At 35.6% G+C, this 17,315-nt stretch overlaps 1 protein-coding gene across 7 annotated transcripts in view; it reads right to left on the reverse strand.

The window, feature by feature from the left end:
* Positions 1 to 17,315, reverse strand: part of CASK (calcium/calmodulin dependent serine protein kinase) — a 228,485-nt gene that overhangs the window by 18,524 nt on the left and 192,646 nt on the right. For 3 of the 7 annotated variants that reach the window (XM_050915209.1, XM_050915212.1, XM_050915210.1), the window contains 6 exons: positions 14,677 to 14,762; positions 12,773 to 12,841; positions 6,789 to 6,857; positions 5,398 to 5,433; positions 2,393 to 2,589; positions 927 to 1,042 (listed from right to left, as the gene is read on the reverse strand). In XM_050915209.1, coding sequence (XP_050771166.1) covers positions 927 to 1,042; positions 2,393 to 2,589; positions 5,398 to 5,433; positions 6,789 to 6,857; positions 12,773 to 12,841; positions 14,677 to 14,762 — 573 coding nt within the window. The remainder of the gene's footprint in view (positions 1 to 926; positions 1,043 to 2,392; positions 2,590 to 5,397; positions 5,434 to 6,788; positions 6,858 to 12,772; positions 12,842 to 14,676; positions 14,763 to 17,315) is intronic. The other 4 variants (XM_050915213.1, XM_050915216.1, XM_050915211.1 and 1 more) reach the window with 3 other exon arrangements.

The following is a 17,315-nucleotide window of genomic DNA, read 5'->3' on the forward strand; positions in this document are numbered from 1 at the left end:
TTGTTTAATTCGTGCGTTCAAGAATGCAACTGAAAATAACCCAGAAATTAATGCCATATATAAAATACTTTCATTACACTGTTTGGACAGGTATATCTTTTACTTCTAATAAAAATCTCTGCAAGTCTCCCAAGAGACCACAACAACATATTTATCATCACAGGATGTGATATCAATACAAAAGCAATAGAAACAGTTTCAACACATTGAGTATGTAATATTAAAAGACGAAAAGAACTAAATTCCACTCATGAATGAAGGGGTCTTCCTTCTTTACTACTAAGACTAATGAATTTTGCTCAGCAAGGATCTCTTACTCTACACTTCTGCTTTCAAAATTTTCTAAAACAATTCAATTTTTCAGCAGTCTTAATAGAAACCCAAAACTTAGGATTCAGGCAGAAATCATTGCAAGGAGGATAAACTTCCACAGTTTGTTCTATTTGGTAACTGTAAATAACACATTGACTACGTGATGGCTCTTGTTCTACTTCCAGCTGCAACGCTTCAAGAAAAATGCCCTTTCACGATGTTTTCACATATATAATCTATAACTATGAACACATATTAACAAGGATGCTACTGAAGTCTTCTGTAGAGCACAGTACAGTTGTATAGATTGCAAAATTCATATCCTGTTGGTTTCTAGTGCTACTTTAAATATAAAACCCAAAACAATGTAAGCCTATATTAGGATACATTATGATGCATTTATTTTGTTGCAGCTTGTCTCTCACTGATTAAGCTGTATGTTTAAATAGCAAAGAACAAGCAGAGTAATGTTGGCATAATTAGAATTTTACTTATATTTTCCTAAGTAACTCATTAGATTTATATAACAATGCCAGCTGAACAATTAGTGGCAAAGTTTAGATTGTAAAAAATTTAACCTGTTAAAGATACTTGCTTTTTTTTTTTTTTCATACCTGCATTGTGCTTTGCCAAATATTTGTCTTTGTACTGCTTTTTTTTCTTTCCAAACCAAGTACAGCTGGCCTGTTGCTCCTGTTTGGTCTTCTCCATGGCAATACAAGCAACTCGCCTGGCATACGAAGGAGAAAAAATTTTTTTTTGTTGTAATCAATGTATTTTTAAAAAGCCACACAGAAAGAATTAGAAAAATAAGACTTTGTAACAGTACAAGGGTACAGCAAAACTTTTCAAAGCCTTTTTTTTTTGATGACTTAAAAGCACTTATATACAGAGGTATTTTGATATAAAGAATACCTTCTTAGTGGTAGGTCATTAAAGATCACAGATCAAGTGAGCATGGGAGGAAGGGTAGCTACTAAAATGGCTGTAGACCACTTTGCAGCAGATGAGACTGGAAGAGCATGAGGTCTGAAAAGACTACTATGGTCTAAATTACTTCAGAGCAAGTTGTGTTGTGTAACTATTTTGAGGTCGATCTTCAGGATGAAGTATTGCAAATGTTCCTGTTGCAATGTATACGAGTGTCTCCCCCATATCAGGGCTTGCAAGAGGGCTCTTGAGATGGAATGAAATGTCTCGTCTACCTCTGTTTCTCTTCTAGCAAAATCTCCCTTAGCCAGTCCAGGTGGCACAGGTGCTGTTAAACCCTTTACAGCACTCTAATTCTTTTAACGTAGCAAATCTTGTGTGAAATATTTTGGGCTAGATTATCCATATTGATAAACTTTCTTGAGTTATGGCCATAACTTTCACGGCCCAGGACTTGCTTGCCAGAGTTTGTGCTGATACATTTAAAATATTTACTAAACAGTTTCCGCAAGACATTGTTTAAAGGCTCTGCATTGCTTTTGTGGTACTCAGTGCCATTGCTGTTCATTGATTTTGTTATTCAGGAATCTTTGCACTGTGATTTCTTTCTACTTTTTGGCTTTTACATGAAAAATGAAAAGGAGAGAAAACCCCAAAGCTCCCTCAGTGACCTTTGTGCTTGACATCTTGCTAACACCTTATTCCTGCAGCACTTACATGTAAGCTGTTCGCAATGTTTTCATGTTTTCAATAGAAAACACTATTTAGAACCTAAAAGAGAAATTAATTTGACCCCCTTACATGAACAATTTGTATGTTGCCTTCAATCCTAGTTTCCTATAGTATATCAGAAAGCACAAACAATGTTTACTAACACAGGTATTTATTTTTCTAATGTAACCACACATATGATATTGCATGCAACCCTTACTGCTATGCATATATGAGAAAAAAAAAAAAAATCAATGCCACACAAACTGAGGCAATATATAGACTTTATCAATGCCACACAAACTGAGGCAATATATAGACCTTTTTTTTTTGAAAAAAGAAAAAATTATACAAAAACTAGCTATACAACAATGAAAAGCGTGAAAGACAGAAATAAAAGCAAAGCTAAATTAATTTTTACAGAAAACTTAAGTCATACCATTCTTGAAGTTCAGGAGAAGGAATAAGACCCGCAGTACCATTTTTGGAGTTCTCAAGTTTACCCTGCCACCAGTTGTGATCATCTTTGCTAATGATTTGGATAATATCACCAACTCGGAATCTGATGCCAGCTTCTTTGCAAGGAATGAGGTCATCCTTTGCTGGATCATATTCAAATTGTGCTCTTACATATATCTATAAAAAAAGAGTTTATAAAAGACACTGCGATATTATTACTGGTACAGTATTAACAGTAACAGGTAAAAATTTGATCTGTGCATGTAGCTACACATACTGTTTGCAACAAGCAAAGGAAGAAACAGAATGGCAAAAGCATAAGTGATAGTTGAAAATGAAACAGAACCCTCCCCCAGCAAACAATGGAGACGTATGATGTTATTTTGAAAGCTCATGTCTTCTACATACTGTAAAACCTGAACAGCAAAAATGAACACATGTAATAAACGGATAGTCCCTCAAATCAATATTAACTATCATGAATCATTACAGACAATAAGCCAGCAGCTTACAATTTGAACTGTACTGTACCTTCCAACTGAAGTCCCATGATATGTTTTAAAAATTTGTATGACAGGAAATTTTATTGGACAGTATAAAGGACTTAGGCTACACTACTGATCTTTAGTATTTAGACTGAAAATTTAGTACCTTTTTTTAAGATTAAATAGGAAGTCCTGTGTTGCACCTATCACACAGAGTTACTTGGGAGGAATCTGGGAATTCTCTGCGTGGGTTTTTCAGTAAAAGTCTACTCCCATATAAATGAAAACTAATGATTTGAGTAAGTTATTCGCTAAGCAACATTAACAGAAAGAATTCAGATTCTGACTTCACAATTTAAAATAATATACCGATCCTTGCTTTTTGTGTTAGTGAGGTCTCAACCCTAGAAAATAAAAGTGATCTACAGTTTTGGTTGCTAATTACAGCCCTGATGCATCCAAGGATCTTAAAATTGGAATTAAATGTCATGTCCAAGATGGGTAATTTCTATAGTTTATGAACTTCAAACATCACCCTATAGCATCTCAGCCAGCCATGTATATTCTACTGCTGATTTTCTTACTAAAAATTGACTAGATTTTTAAAAAAAAATTTACATTGCAAAGTAATATCCTTCATTTAAACTGTAACAAACACTTTTCAACTTTGCTCAAATTCTGCTCCAAAAATAGCTGTAACTATGCAGTGTTAGCACTATTCATGGCACTTTAAAAAGTTCATTTCTATAGTAATCCAATCTGCAACCCAACATATGAATAAATTAACTTAAAATGGCTAATCACTACTATCTTGTACCTGATGCATTTTTATCTGTTTACACTGAGAGCATCAGATGACAATACCAATATAGAACTCAACTTTTAATATACTAAATCTGACCCTTGTTCTGCTGTGCATTGAGTGTGTGAGTTTAGACAAGCAACCCAACTTCTTTTAATCACCTGAAAAATAGGGTATTTTGAAACCAACTACGTTTATTTAGTAATTGGCTTTCTATGAAGTAATCAGTATTGAACCAATCCCTTATTTCTCCTCAACCTTATCTAATATAGGTCTAGAAATGTACGCAGTATTTTTAACATCTAGAAACTTCCTTGCTTTTCAAGTCCCTGCTCCAGTTTGAGCCATTATCCACCATATACTGGCAGTTCATGGAACATTACAGACTTCCTTACAGATAGCAATGTATCTGTTATCCAAGCCCTTACCATTCTCAAGGATGACAAGCTACCAGAAAAATATGCTGGTTCAATGGGAAAAGACTCTTGAAAAAAACAGGTAACTATAAATGCTGTGAGTATGAGGAACTTCATTATTCTGATATTGCCTTGAATAAAGTCTCTTCTCCTGGGAAAAATACCTTATGAGGCAAACGAAAACCTAACACAACAGCCTGGAAGGTCTTTCATGGAGCCTTTCCAGGGTTACATTCAGGTAGCTGGAAACTTCAGAAGACAACAAAAAGTTGAAAGAACCATATAGCTGTAAGCTTTAAAAATGGGAAAAGAAGTGAGAGCAATCCACTCTTGTAATAGATATTCCAGCCAACTTAACCAGACAGTAGTATAAAAAGATTTTCAAAGACAACAGCTCATGGACTTAATTGACTCTTTTGAATGGAATTGCAAGAGTTATTATTAAAACCCTTGGTAGAGAAAGAGGTTGAATCCACAGTTAAAGATTCAGAGGCAGATTCTGGAAGGGCTATATATAAATGGAGCAGTTGCTGAAGATGAATCACAAATCACTTGATGGTATGTGTTGATTTGGAGGCTGCAGTAAAAAAAAAAAGTTCTTAAAATTGCAAAGGGAATCATAGGGAATCCTCTGCAGAGCCTTGAAGGGCTTTCTTGGAATTCTCTGGAGAGGGAAGATCTTTCTTTGGTCCATGATGACATGTACTACCATCAGGTCAAGGTAACAAAGTTAAGGGAGGTTACTGAACCTGGGCCTTAGGACTGAAAATTTAAGAGGCTATCTTCAGACTTATCAACCCTTAACAGAAACTGTCCTTCATGTTTTTCTTTGAAGAGCTTTGTTAATGTTAATAATTAGTTACAGATCAACTCAAGCTTTAAAATCTTTGTCAGTACAATGTTTTAGAATAGAGTGTTAGACGCTTGCCCTACTAGTCTCCATTTCAGCTAAAATATAAATTTGAGCTTTCCTCTAAGATGAAAATCTGCACAGGTCACTGCACAACAGTAAGTCTATTAATGCATTCTGAACTAAAACAACATCTCCAGTTAAATTTACAATGACTTTGTAACTCTCACACATATGGACACATGAAAAAAATGCTATTTTGAATTAGCCACAAACAAATGAGTTAAAAAGAAAAATGAAAAAAATGGAACAAATTTTCCAAGCTTAAATGTTTTAGTCCAGCACATACAGAATACGAGGGGGTAAAAGATAAGCAGGGATGTTCACTAGCAGCTAAGTTTACAAAAATTCCCATGGAAGATATCTATTCACCTGTCGTCCTTTTGGTTGTGTTGTCGATGGCAAGTCCTGCAGAATAAAGTCAACCCAGGAGAAGAAATTTTCATTTTACTTTTTAAGGGTATACAACACCATTTGTTAGTGATTCATACTACATTACAGTAAAATGGTAAGTCAGACAAAAGTATAAAGCATTGACCCATGTTTAGAAATATTTTTTTTCTTAAAGAAAAATCAAACCCAGGCTGTTTAGCAGCAAGCTGAAGAAAGCAGGTAAAAAGTTTAAGCAGATAGAGAATGTGCTTTTTAATAAATAATTCAGCATCTTCAACACAAAAGCACTGTCAAGTGAAAGAGGCTCTTTATGTGAACGCCTTTTCCACTTAATACTTAGTCTTGTTTTTAAAAGAGAAGGATGGCTATTATAAATATTAAAAAAATTATTATTAAAAATGTATAATGTGATTAATTGTGCCAAGGAATAAGATTATAACTACTAATCATGTTACAAATTCAATTTAATTCACAAAAGTTTCTTAAATTTTTCATCCACACAATTGTTTTTCATTGCATTAATTAATAAGCACTTTACCTTGTGGCAAATAATTTCTAAGTTGTAATTTTTTTTATAGTTAAAGGAGTAGTTACTCAGCTGTTTTTTTTTTTTAGCTAGTCCCATGAACTCATGATATTGACAGCACTCTTACTGAAGGAACTTGCATGTACAGTGACTACAGTGGTCCAAACGATGACAAATGATAAACAACACAAATTTTAACATTAATATATTTTAGAAAAGCAGGAGATCAACAGCACCTTTCTACCTGAATACATACGAAACAGAAGTACTTTGTGTTAAAGATGTGATGATAATAGCTTGGTTTGTAGTGCAGTTTAAAGCCGCTTCCTTTTGCTTTTCATATCCAGGCAAGGCTCATATTTCACAAAGTATGTGCACGTACCACAACAGCAGAGGGCACACCAATTCGTTAACTCAGATAGCGGAAACCAGTACACGTTCCAGAGGTCTCTCAAAACACAAAACTTAAAAGAGTCTAAAATGTCTTGAAATACCAACTGCACAGTTATTCCTTCTTCAAACACTGCTTCCAAAGTTCAGGATGGAAATAAAACTTCCACTTTAAACCTTTGCATAGTTTTGAGGAAACTGCTAACAGTGATTTAAGGATGACTGAAGTGTCACATTACAGTTATTAACATTTAATTCACTGGATGGCTTTTAATGAGAAGAATATGTTGGAAAAAACCCTTAAAAAAAGAAAATGGGGAGTTACATATGTAATAACCTTGGTTCTATCAGCAGGACAAAATTTTCCACTGACCACACGATAAGTATAACAGTAATGGCAGATGAGCACCAACAAAACTTTCACACTTGCTCTGTGTGGAACTGGAAATCTTACCGAAACAGAATTGTTAGTGCTGCTATGACCATTAGCTGGGGACTGTCTGGATGTAGAGGGGGAATCTCTCTGAAATAAGACACAAGGTTCATTAACAACACAACACTATCACAGGAACACAGATATATTTAAAAGAACAGTTACATCCACAGCCTTATAACCATTTGCTTAGCTGCTTCATCTGTGAAAGTTTCCACACTACAAACTCTGTAAATCTGAAAAGTTTTCCATAGTTTAAGACTCAGGTTTGACATTTTGATGTATCCTAGGTAACAACTATTTCTAGATTGCCTTAGCAATCAAACAGCTTTTTAATTACTGAGTATCTGGGACCTCTTAGATGTCATGTGGCTGACAATGCTAAAGGCCATTAGTCATACTGGTGTCTTTGTTAAAGGTAATTACCTGAAAGCTATATGCTGAATAATACTTTGGATAGAATGAGGCACATATTCCATTTTAAAAATGCTTCTAAATCTTTTTTCAGCTATGTGGTGGAGGTCAGTGTTGATCAGTTTCTAATCTGTAAGATGCATCTCTCTGCAGTGCCTCAAAGACACTGAAGCTAACGCCTGCAAAGGAAGTTGGATACTCTTTTCTCCCTCCTCACGCATTTTACAGCACACTGAGGTTTTTTTCCTCCAACGTTCTTACGGGCTTAAAAGTATTAAACCTTGCCAAAATATATCACTTTAAAAAAGCCACGTCTTGTGACTCAGACTACCAGTGTGGTCCTATACTTCAGTGACGAGACAGCAGACGCAGGGTACATACTGGGAAATTCTACAGAAAGGATAATAGGAATTTCTGACTGGGTTTTGCAAAGGCAAGGAAGTCACTTGTAGAGCAATCTTTTTCACATGCCATTTTGATTGTGTAGTCCTTAATTCCATAAGATCTGATAATTGAGCCATCTCTTCAGGAAATAAAATAATTCACTCATATGTTGTGAAAAAAAAAATCCCCTTTACCCCCAAAGGAATTTTGGAATATAATATTCCATGTCAAAGGTCAATTTAGGAATGTCTGGTAACTTTGCATAACGTCAAGGATAGCATAAAAAAAGGGCTAAAACAGTTTTCAAAGAAAACAAAGTTATCCCTGTCACATTTTATCAATACAAGTGCCCTTTGTGAACAAATTAAAAACCAGAATTGGAGCTAAACTGTTCATGCAACATTAATCAGGTAAAGGTCTTCTATTAATATTCTTGAACTTATACTAATTATGTGATAGCACTCATAGCTATTTTAAAGCATCAAGAAAAGTTAAAATGACAGGCAATACTTTATCCCTCTTTCTGCCTGTACGCTTGATGTGCAACAAACTCATGTGGATCTTCTGCACTTTTTTGTGGACTCATTAGATATGATTTCACAGAAAGTTCCATATGTAGCTATCTAGATGCTTTCTTTGATTTTAACACAGTTGGGGACAGATCTGACAATATTATGGCTGTAAGATCATTGTGGTTCGAAGTATGTAGGTCTGTATACTTCTGCTACATGCATAAGAACAAAATGCTCATTTGGCTCCCACAACTATTTGCAACATGTAATGGACTGGGGGAAATCAGCTCTAATTCTATCTACAAAATCACTCCAGCATAACAAGTTTAAAATGTTCAAGTGAGACCAAATAAGTTATTCATTACTGAAAAAAACCCCATAGAAAAAAGAAAAAAGAAAAGCCTAAAGGCACCATTATTCCTTTTTTTGTGTACGGGATTATCAGCATCACCTTTATCAAACAGCAGCAGGAGATACTTTTTTCCAAAAAAGCAGTGACTTCCTTCTTTTATAAAGAGATTTTCTGCTTGCTCTGCAATTCTGTCTCTGCCATTTTCTCACTTTCAAGAAGAGGTGAAAAATTAATTTTACCTTTTTTCTTTTTTTTTTTTTAAAAACCTAGTTTGTTATGATCTGCTAGTCAGTGATGGTTTAGCAATGGAAAGCTTTGCAAAGTAATGCAAGCACCCAAGTAATTTGGGGAAAAACAAGTTTAGAGTAACTTGAAGAATGCCACTATTTCTGAACTCTCTTGAAGGCTTCTCCCTTTGAAGGAAATTTTCTTGGTTTGAGAAAGTTTTGATTTGTATTCCTCCAACAATTCTCAACAGAACACAGCATATTACTCAAAGCAAATGTTCATCATAACACTGAGGAAAATACACATTTTCAGGGCTATTGGTGATTTCAGTACTAACTGTAAGAAATTAATCTATCAAGCTAGTCAAGAGGCATATGTACAATTTTTAAATAATTAGGCAGTTCAGCCACAGTTTCAAAGGCATTTAGATTCTTAGTTTCCTAGGGACCTGGTCTTTCTTTCAAAAAATATCAGACTCAAAAGTTAAGAGAAAAACTGTATTATGCACAGCCTCATGAGACAAATCAATGAGTAGAGAGTTCCTTGTAGAATGCTAGGACTGCTTAGAACTGGACTGGAAAACTTCAGCTTTGGTTGTGAGTTTGTTTCTCCAGTAAATCGGAAAAAGCCCTAGTTCTCCTGGGGATAAGAGCAGAAAAACACTTGGAGGATCCAATGATTCTGAGTAGTGTCGAAGAGTTATCATCATATTTCAGTATAACTTGACTATCTAGACTTCCCAACCTTGCCTAGCCCCAAGGCAAATAACAAAACGGCAGTCTTTTGGATCCTTGCTCTTCAGTTGAAGCACCACAGCTGAAGCCTTAGAGGAAACAATCACAATTATTTCCAAATGATGGCAAAACTAGTTTCCTGTTGATTCCTTGTTCTTAGGTGTGGATTATGAATGATAAATCAATGCATTTGAGATACAATCTTACAGCAGAAGTCAGTTATGTCTGCTAGATGTGGCCTGATCAAATTAGACAGTGACAAGAACAGCTAGATTAATGACACTGTTGCCAGATCCACAAAAAAAAAAGAGAGAGAGAGAGAGAGAGAGAGACTTCCCAAAAACCTGAATACACTTCAATTTCAGTCTTGCTCAAGAAACCTTTCTGGCAGTATTTTTAATACAAACGTAAAAAAGGTTTAACACTATAAAAAGTCTTACAGTCTGAGCACTAATGGAAACATTGCAAGACAAATGGAAAAAATCCATGGTGATTACCACCAGATTTTTAAAATCTCATATATGTAAGGGCTTTTCTTCTTAATGAAACAACTTCAGTGTTTCGTGAAGACAATCTGAAACATAAAGGGTGTTTATAAGGAAAGTTTTTTCGTAAAAAAAAAAAAAAAAAAAAAAAAAATTACTTCCCTTACCATTCTCACATATCTGACACTATAAAAAGTTACTTGGGGTATTTTGTCAGTACAAAGTAATAATGCAAATGTAGCTAGAGCAAAATGCTTACTCCATTGGATAAAGCTGAAATGTATAAACAGCATATGCAGTCATCAGCCATAAGAAGAATGTGTTGCAATAATTACTTAAGTTCACATTTATATAAGTCTGTAATTTCCTGGGTATCTGAAGCAGAAAACACAACATCCTGACCTCTGTGTTATCTAGATATCTAAGTAACTTAGGCCATTTGCCACACCAATGACAAAACAGGTCACACAGCAGATCAGCTGATCAGATTTTTATACAAGGGAATTCATAAGTATTATGTTTTCAAGCAAAGTCTACTCCACAAAATAGAAGGCCTGGTAACTGAATGGAAGGCATGGGTGCAGGAAATGCCACAAATCCCTAAGAAACTTGAAATTATTCAGCTGAGATTTTGGAAACTGCCTACTGACACTGAAGTACCATTACATACTATAGGGACAAGACTTCCCTAAATATGCAAAAGTGGCTTAATATTTAGAAAACACCACTAGAACACTTCTCTTAAATGCCCACAAAAGAAGAAAAATATGGCAAGTGAAATGCAAATCTCAGTTACTTAAAAATATAACATCCTGTGCCCCCCCGCCTTTGTATATAAAGGCATATAGACAGATTCTATATACAAGGCACATCACCTCTGATTCTACTAATATTTAGTTTTTCTTATTCAAGATTAACAAGATGTTTTGCAATTCAATGACGTGATCATGGTAGGAGCCTCAAAAAACCCCTAGTTATCGGTTCTGTTTTATATTCCTCTTCTGGTAAAACTATACTACATGAGCACCAGTCCATGACTGAAGGGAGGGGGGAAATCAAACATAAATTTATACTGAAATATTGCCAAAAAATACCTTAACTAGTGAAGACCCAATATGTCTGAATTTATCCTGCTAGAGAGCATGAGAAGCAAGCTTTCTGTGTTTTAGTAATGTCATTCAACATTCATTCTTAGCCTTTATCAATGGTTAAGGATTTGATTCATCGTCTGAATCACAGTCCTGAAAAATTCTGTGAAAAAAATTCTCTACCAAAGGACTAGTGGTGCTTTAATAGGATGATTTAAAAGTGTTGGCTTTTTGTGTACACTTGTAACAGTTGAAAATCTAGCCAAAGTCTAATGCGGCCAAGCAGGTGGAACAGACTCAGCCACCTCTGATTAAATGAACGCTAAATGCCACAAAGTGTGATAATTAGACATGCTTATTTTTTTCCTCTGTCTTTGATCACACATTTCTAGTTTTGCTGTTTTTTCCAAAGGAAGGTAAGAGTCCATTTTCCTCTCTTCTGTGAAATAAATAGTCATGAAGAACCTAAGGACACAAAGCCAAGGAAAAGAGATGACCTGCTACTACTAAAATAACACCTAATGGTATTAATTTAAAGCTGTATGTGGAATTATTTTTTCCAAATAATCATCTTCCCAGCAGGTCTACAGTTTCACCAGTTTCTGTATTTTAATATTGGGAAGTGAGATATCTTTTTATTATTACAGCACAGCTGTCAATACATAAATTTGTTGGCACACTCCAGAATTTCTATTTGAGGTTTTTTTTAAAGCCTTTGCATTTCATGAAAAACTTTTGCTTCCATATTTATACCTTTTCAGAAAATCGGCCTCATAGGTGAAAATTTGTCAAACCTTCTACCTCTAAAACCTTTTAGTTCTTGTTGACTTCTATTAGAAGTACAAAAGGCAACCAAAAAACAGTAATTTTTTTCTTGCAAACAGATTGTTCTGACAATCACACTAGCAGTTTCTGTGTGTTCTAGCATCTGCTGAGACACAAAAACAATTAGGGTGAAATCACAGCTCTAATTAAGATAAGGTGCTTGACTTCAACAGGGATTGTGATTTCACTCTCAGAATTCTAATTTGGGAACTGTTTGCGCAGTTAAGCATGTGGCACAGAAAGACTGGCATCATCTACATAGTCTACATCATCTACATATGCCATCTGTATGCTTAAATTGGAACAGTATCTCTCAAGTAGCCATTTTCTAGAATTTAATTCCCTTCAGTTGCAATCTGGAACAAAACTTTGTGAGCAGAAGGGAATTAAACGTTACTGTGCAAAAACCATAATACAAAGTTTCTAGTTCAACAAGAACTAACTCCAAATCTGTTTATCTTCTGTAATGACAAATACCATTTTTTCATGGAAACATAATATTAAGCCACATGTAACTGTTACAGACAACCATCACAAATTTACCTCAACAGGGTTATACAGAAACAGATTCTTCAATTAACCCTTAACAGCCCAAAGCAGTAAAATAATGTTTAATGCCTAAAAAAAGGAGGATTGTTCCTCAGCTTAGGAACTTTAATAGAGTTCCCGAGAATGAGTTTAAATTGTAATTTTTTTAAAGGGGCTTCCTAAACGCGTGAGTTGAGGATCCCCTTTCCTATTTTTTTTTTTTTTTAAATAGGCTGTAAAGAGTTAGTTAAGGTGCTGATGAGATGAATATGAAGGCAGGGCTGAGTAGGTAGGTGGGACCTACTCGTGTTCCGTTATCTTTGTTGTAAAATTGGTGTGCGTGATCTAACAGGACAGGCAGAAACAATTTCCCAGAAAGCAGTAACATTCAGCCATCAGCAGGCAGTTAGTTACAGGACTGAGGAAGAAATGGGATGGTTCATTAAATTCATTACCTCACAGGATGAAGATTGCGTGCGATAACTTGGCACAATCTTGAAGGTAATACTTCCACGCATTTCCCTCTGCAAAAAGAGAAGCACTTCTTTAAAGACCAGGACACTGAAGATAAAATCTCCAAATCACTAATGCTTGAAAGGAAAGCATCATAGTTCAAGAGCAGCAGTATGTTTTCCTCAAGTAGAAATTCAATAAAGCTAAAACGCTACAGCTAATTTGTCATTTCACTTATAAACATTTAAATCGTCTCTCATTAATCTAAAAGATAAACATACACTATTAGTTTGTTCACCTGACCAGTTTTCAAATGCCTAGAACCTACAGCTGTATTTTAAGGTGCATTTACTATAGTATAAGAATATTCATAACAAGTAGTAACTGCAGAATAGCAGCAGACTGTGGCAACATATTTGCTCGGCCATATTTTCTTAAACGACAGTTTGAATATAAGTGCCATCACATGGCTGACAACTGCAGGACTTGATCTGGGCAGAAAGGTAAGCAGATCACTTCAAGCGATCTTGGAGTTTTTCCCCTTTCTCTCTTTGCCTGGCTTATTGTAAGCCAAAAAAATGCTATTTGCCTGGACTCACTTAAGCTTGTCTATATGGTTCTGGACACAACAAAAGGATTAGTGATATCATCCAAGATCCCAAGGTTAGGGCTGCATGCAGAAAAATTTGCAAGTGCTATGGAATGAATATCAAACTGACTCTACTAGCAAGGCCCAAGATGGAGTTTTCCTTCAAAAAGCCAGACTGTCTGAGCTCAAAATATTTTTTTTTTTCTTTGTAACATCAATAGCCACGAGCCACAATAGTTATAAATTGAAAGAAGGGATGTTCCAGCTACATGGTGAGGCACTGGGACAGGTTGCCCAGAGAGGCTGTGGATGCCCCATCCCTGGAAGTGTTCAAGGCCAGGTTGGATGGGGCTTTGAGAACCTGGTCTAGTGGAAGGTGTCCCTGCCCATGGAGGGGGGTTCGAACTAGATGATCTTTAATGTCCCTTCCAACTCAAACCATTCTATGATTCTATGATATAAGGAACACATTTTTCCCTATCATAATAATTAAGTATTGGAACAGGTTGCCCAAAGAGGCGCCTGTCCTGTCAAATCTCTGTCCTTGGATATTTTCAGGGCTTAACCAGACAAAGCCCTGAGCAACCTGGGCTGCATTCAATGTTGACCCTGCTTTGTGCAGGAGATTGGACTGGAGACCTCCTGAGGTTACTTCCAACCTGAATGGTTCTACGATTTATTGTCTTTGTATTTGTGTAGCAATTATACCAATGGTCAAGAAAAGTTTCTTTTCTCTCATAGTATATTCAGTGACTACACTTGGTGTAGATTGAAGATTTAAAATAAGGGCGTGATCTTTATAGACTAACTTGGGATGAGTAATAGGAGGAAAGCAGTATTTTTTGTTATGTCCACTAGAGACAAGAGAAGAAACTTCTGCATTTCAGCAAAGGAAACTCAGACATTAGAAAAAACTTTCTAAGACCTAGAAGAGTTATACACCAAAGTCAACTGCCTGGAGAGTTTGGGGAACATCCATTACTCAAATTTTCTTAAGAGCTGGTCAGACATACATCTGTCAGGAATGGCTGGGTGTCAATGATCTTTTCTGCGGGACTAAATGGACTAAATAAAATGACACCTGGAGGTGCCTTCTACCATTCCTGCGTATAAGGTGCAAAAAAAGACACTCCTAAAAAAGGGGAGAGCCTGTAGAAGGCTTTAACAGCTGAACACAGGAAGACTTTGTGTTACATGCACATGTAGGCTATCAAGAATAGAAGAAAAAGGGGAAGTCACAGTGCAATTACATAAAAGTTTTGTCAAAATAAGACAGGCACTTTTATAAAGAACATGAGTAAGATTTCAGGCACTTACAAGCATCTTTTGTAGTTGCTCTACAGTTTGATTTGCCACACTGATTCCGTTTATTTCTCGGATTTCATCCCCTACATGTAGCGTACCTGCGGAGTTAAAAAACCACACAATCACCTCAAATGTGTTTTTACAAATTGAGATAATTGTAAGACAGCACTAATATTCATACAAAGGCATAAATATGAAACAAAACTAAAATACGTTTTTTGGCTAGATTCAGAAAAGGAATTTGGTAGCTGTGTATTAGCTACCACAGACTATGAATCTGTCTTTCAGAGTGCACTCAATACACTAGCATGAGATGCCCAGGCACCCTATAAAGTACACGGGGAAAACATCAGTCCCTTACAAGGACACCACAAAAACCCACACATTGAAAAGAAAGTCACCTGCAACTAGTCAGCTGGGAACATTCAACAGAGATATTCAGGGAGTATTTTATCAGATGACTACTTAATGCAGTTTGGCTTCTGGACATAGTCTTAATTTTATCTGTCAGACTGCTGTATTTTTTCATTTCTCTGATTTTGATTTGCCGTAGTTAGAGCATGCATTTTCTGTATGTACACTTGACTTCATCTTGAATGTAAATGATTGGTGTGACTACCTACAATGTCAGATGATGAAACAAATATCTACTTAGCTTAGGCAAGTCATAAACTGACCTGCTGAAGCTGGGATGGGAATGGCATGCTACAACATGGCTCTAAGACACTACAAAAGCTCAACAGGGAGGAGGCAGCGAATGAATTAATTATCTTCAGGATTAGAAGCAACCTAGGAGGCTCTTTTTGGATGATAATTTCTGAATTGAGTAGCTCAAGCCCACCTAATTCTCTAGCAGTTCTCAAAAAAACCATGTTTTTCTTATAAAATGAAATATGACAAGACCATTTACTTCACATATATTTCTTTCTCCTGTATGATTTAAATAATTTGTGCAAGTATCCTTTTGTAAATACTGTACCTAATATAATCAATCTTACTTGGAAAACTAGCAACTGGCAAACATTTCCTAAACTAAAACATACCTATGGAAAATTACCTGAAAAAAGTCAATCAACTAGAATCCTGAAAAATCCTTAAAATTCTTTTCCTGAACCAAAATAATCAGTTTTTCCAAAGAATACCATACAAGCAAAACTTTCAGCTGGACAAACGTATGAAAATCAAACTGTGTGCCTGCTAAACACAAGCACAGCCTGAACCAAGGAGAAGAATCCTGAAAAGCTCTGTTACTATGATTCCCTTTGGGCTCTCTTCTGCGAAACAGAAGCTCACTTGGCAGTGCTACAGGAGAGAGCCCGAAGTTTACAAAAACTTTCAGTACTCTCAAGAGTAAGTCCTTCAGCCACTTTAAATGCTCCAAACAATTCTACAGGAGCTGATCTGCTGATATGAAATTATAAAAAAGGACTCATCACAATTCTTCTTCCACTCTTCAGTCGAAAAATTATCACAATTAATAGTCTACTGAATGTGAATGCAACAGTCCTGCATCTGAATTTCAAATTAATCTAGTTCACACCTAGAATATTAATGACCAAATCTCTAGTGAAACACTTTGAAAGTTCAGTTTTGGCAGACTTTCTCAGGAAGGCATTCAATACTCAATTCTTAAAAAAATATTAAAAAAAAAAAAAAAAAAAAAAAAGAGCCTCTGTGTTGACTGTATCATGCCAAAATTAAATTGTGTTTGAAGTGAGTGTGATTGTTATTAAACAATAATACTGAATCAGAAAGAGCATATGCCTTGGAATAGTATAAAGATTCTTTGGCATTATTCAAAATATAAATCTAATGGAATTAAATATTAGAATGAGAATCAGACTCAGTAATATCCCTGTATCAAATCGTTTCAACAGTGCACTTAAATAAAATCCCCTCTTCTGGAGCATTTCCCATTTCTTCTGACAGAAGTGAATATTGTTCTGTTCACGCCTGGAATGGAGCAGTATAAATAAAAGTTGGTTATAAAGCATGGACATTTAGCAGTAGATGGTCATTCTGTTTTGGGGGGTGGATGCACTGATAAACCATAGGAAGACATTTTCAATCTGAGGGAAGAGGCTTTTATTATTTGCAGAAACTTTTTCCTCTTTATGAGTATTTGCGTTGGAAAAGAGTATTCTTGACATCTTTGAACAACGAGTCTTCCATACCATTTGTAGCTCCCATGATACCTATGCTTAACCATCTAATTTTGGTTGTTTTTGGTTCCTTTTCTACTGACAGTGCAGTGTTTATTCAGAACTTAAGCTATTAATGACTTATTGATGTATAACACATCTGTAATAACAAAGAATGGATGTATTTCTGGAGTAAATGATTTCCTTCTTTGTCTTTGCAAGCCAGAGTGAAGACAGTTTTAGGAAGTGTGTGCTCTTGCTCTGCACAGAAGTATGAGAAATCCTACCCTATTAGGAAGAAGACAGAACAAGTTCTTGGAATCCCTATTTGGAAACATGTTTTGTAGCCAAAAGAAAATTCTGTAGCTTGGAAAGCGAAAGGCTGGGAATGTATAATCATATTTTCACCAAGTCATCACATATATTTTGTTAGAGTTGAATAAACCTTAGCGGGGTATCAGTGTTTTAAAAATTGGTGTGACTTTTACATTAAGTCACTTTGAGAATGTA

The sequence above is a fragment of the Gymnogyps californianus genome, chromosome 1 (assembly GCF_018139145.2).
Source record: "Gymnogyps californianus isolate 813 chromosome 1, ASM1813914v2, whole genome shotgun sequence".
NCBI classification, from domain to species: domain Eukaryota; kingdom Metazoa; phylum Chordata; class Aves; order Accipitriformes; family Cathartidae; genus Gymnogyps; species Gymnogyps californianus.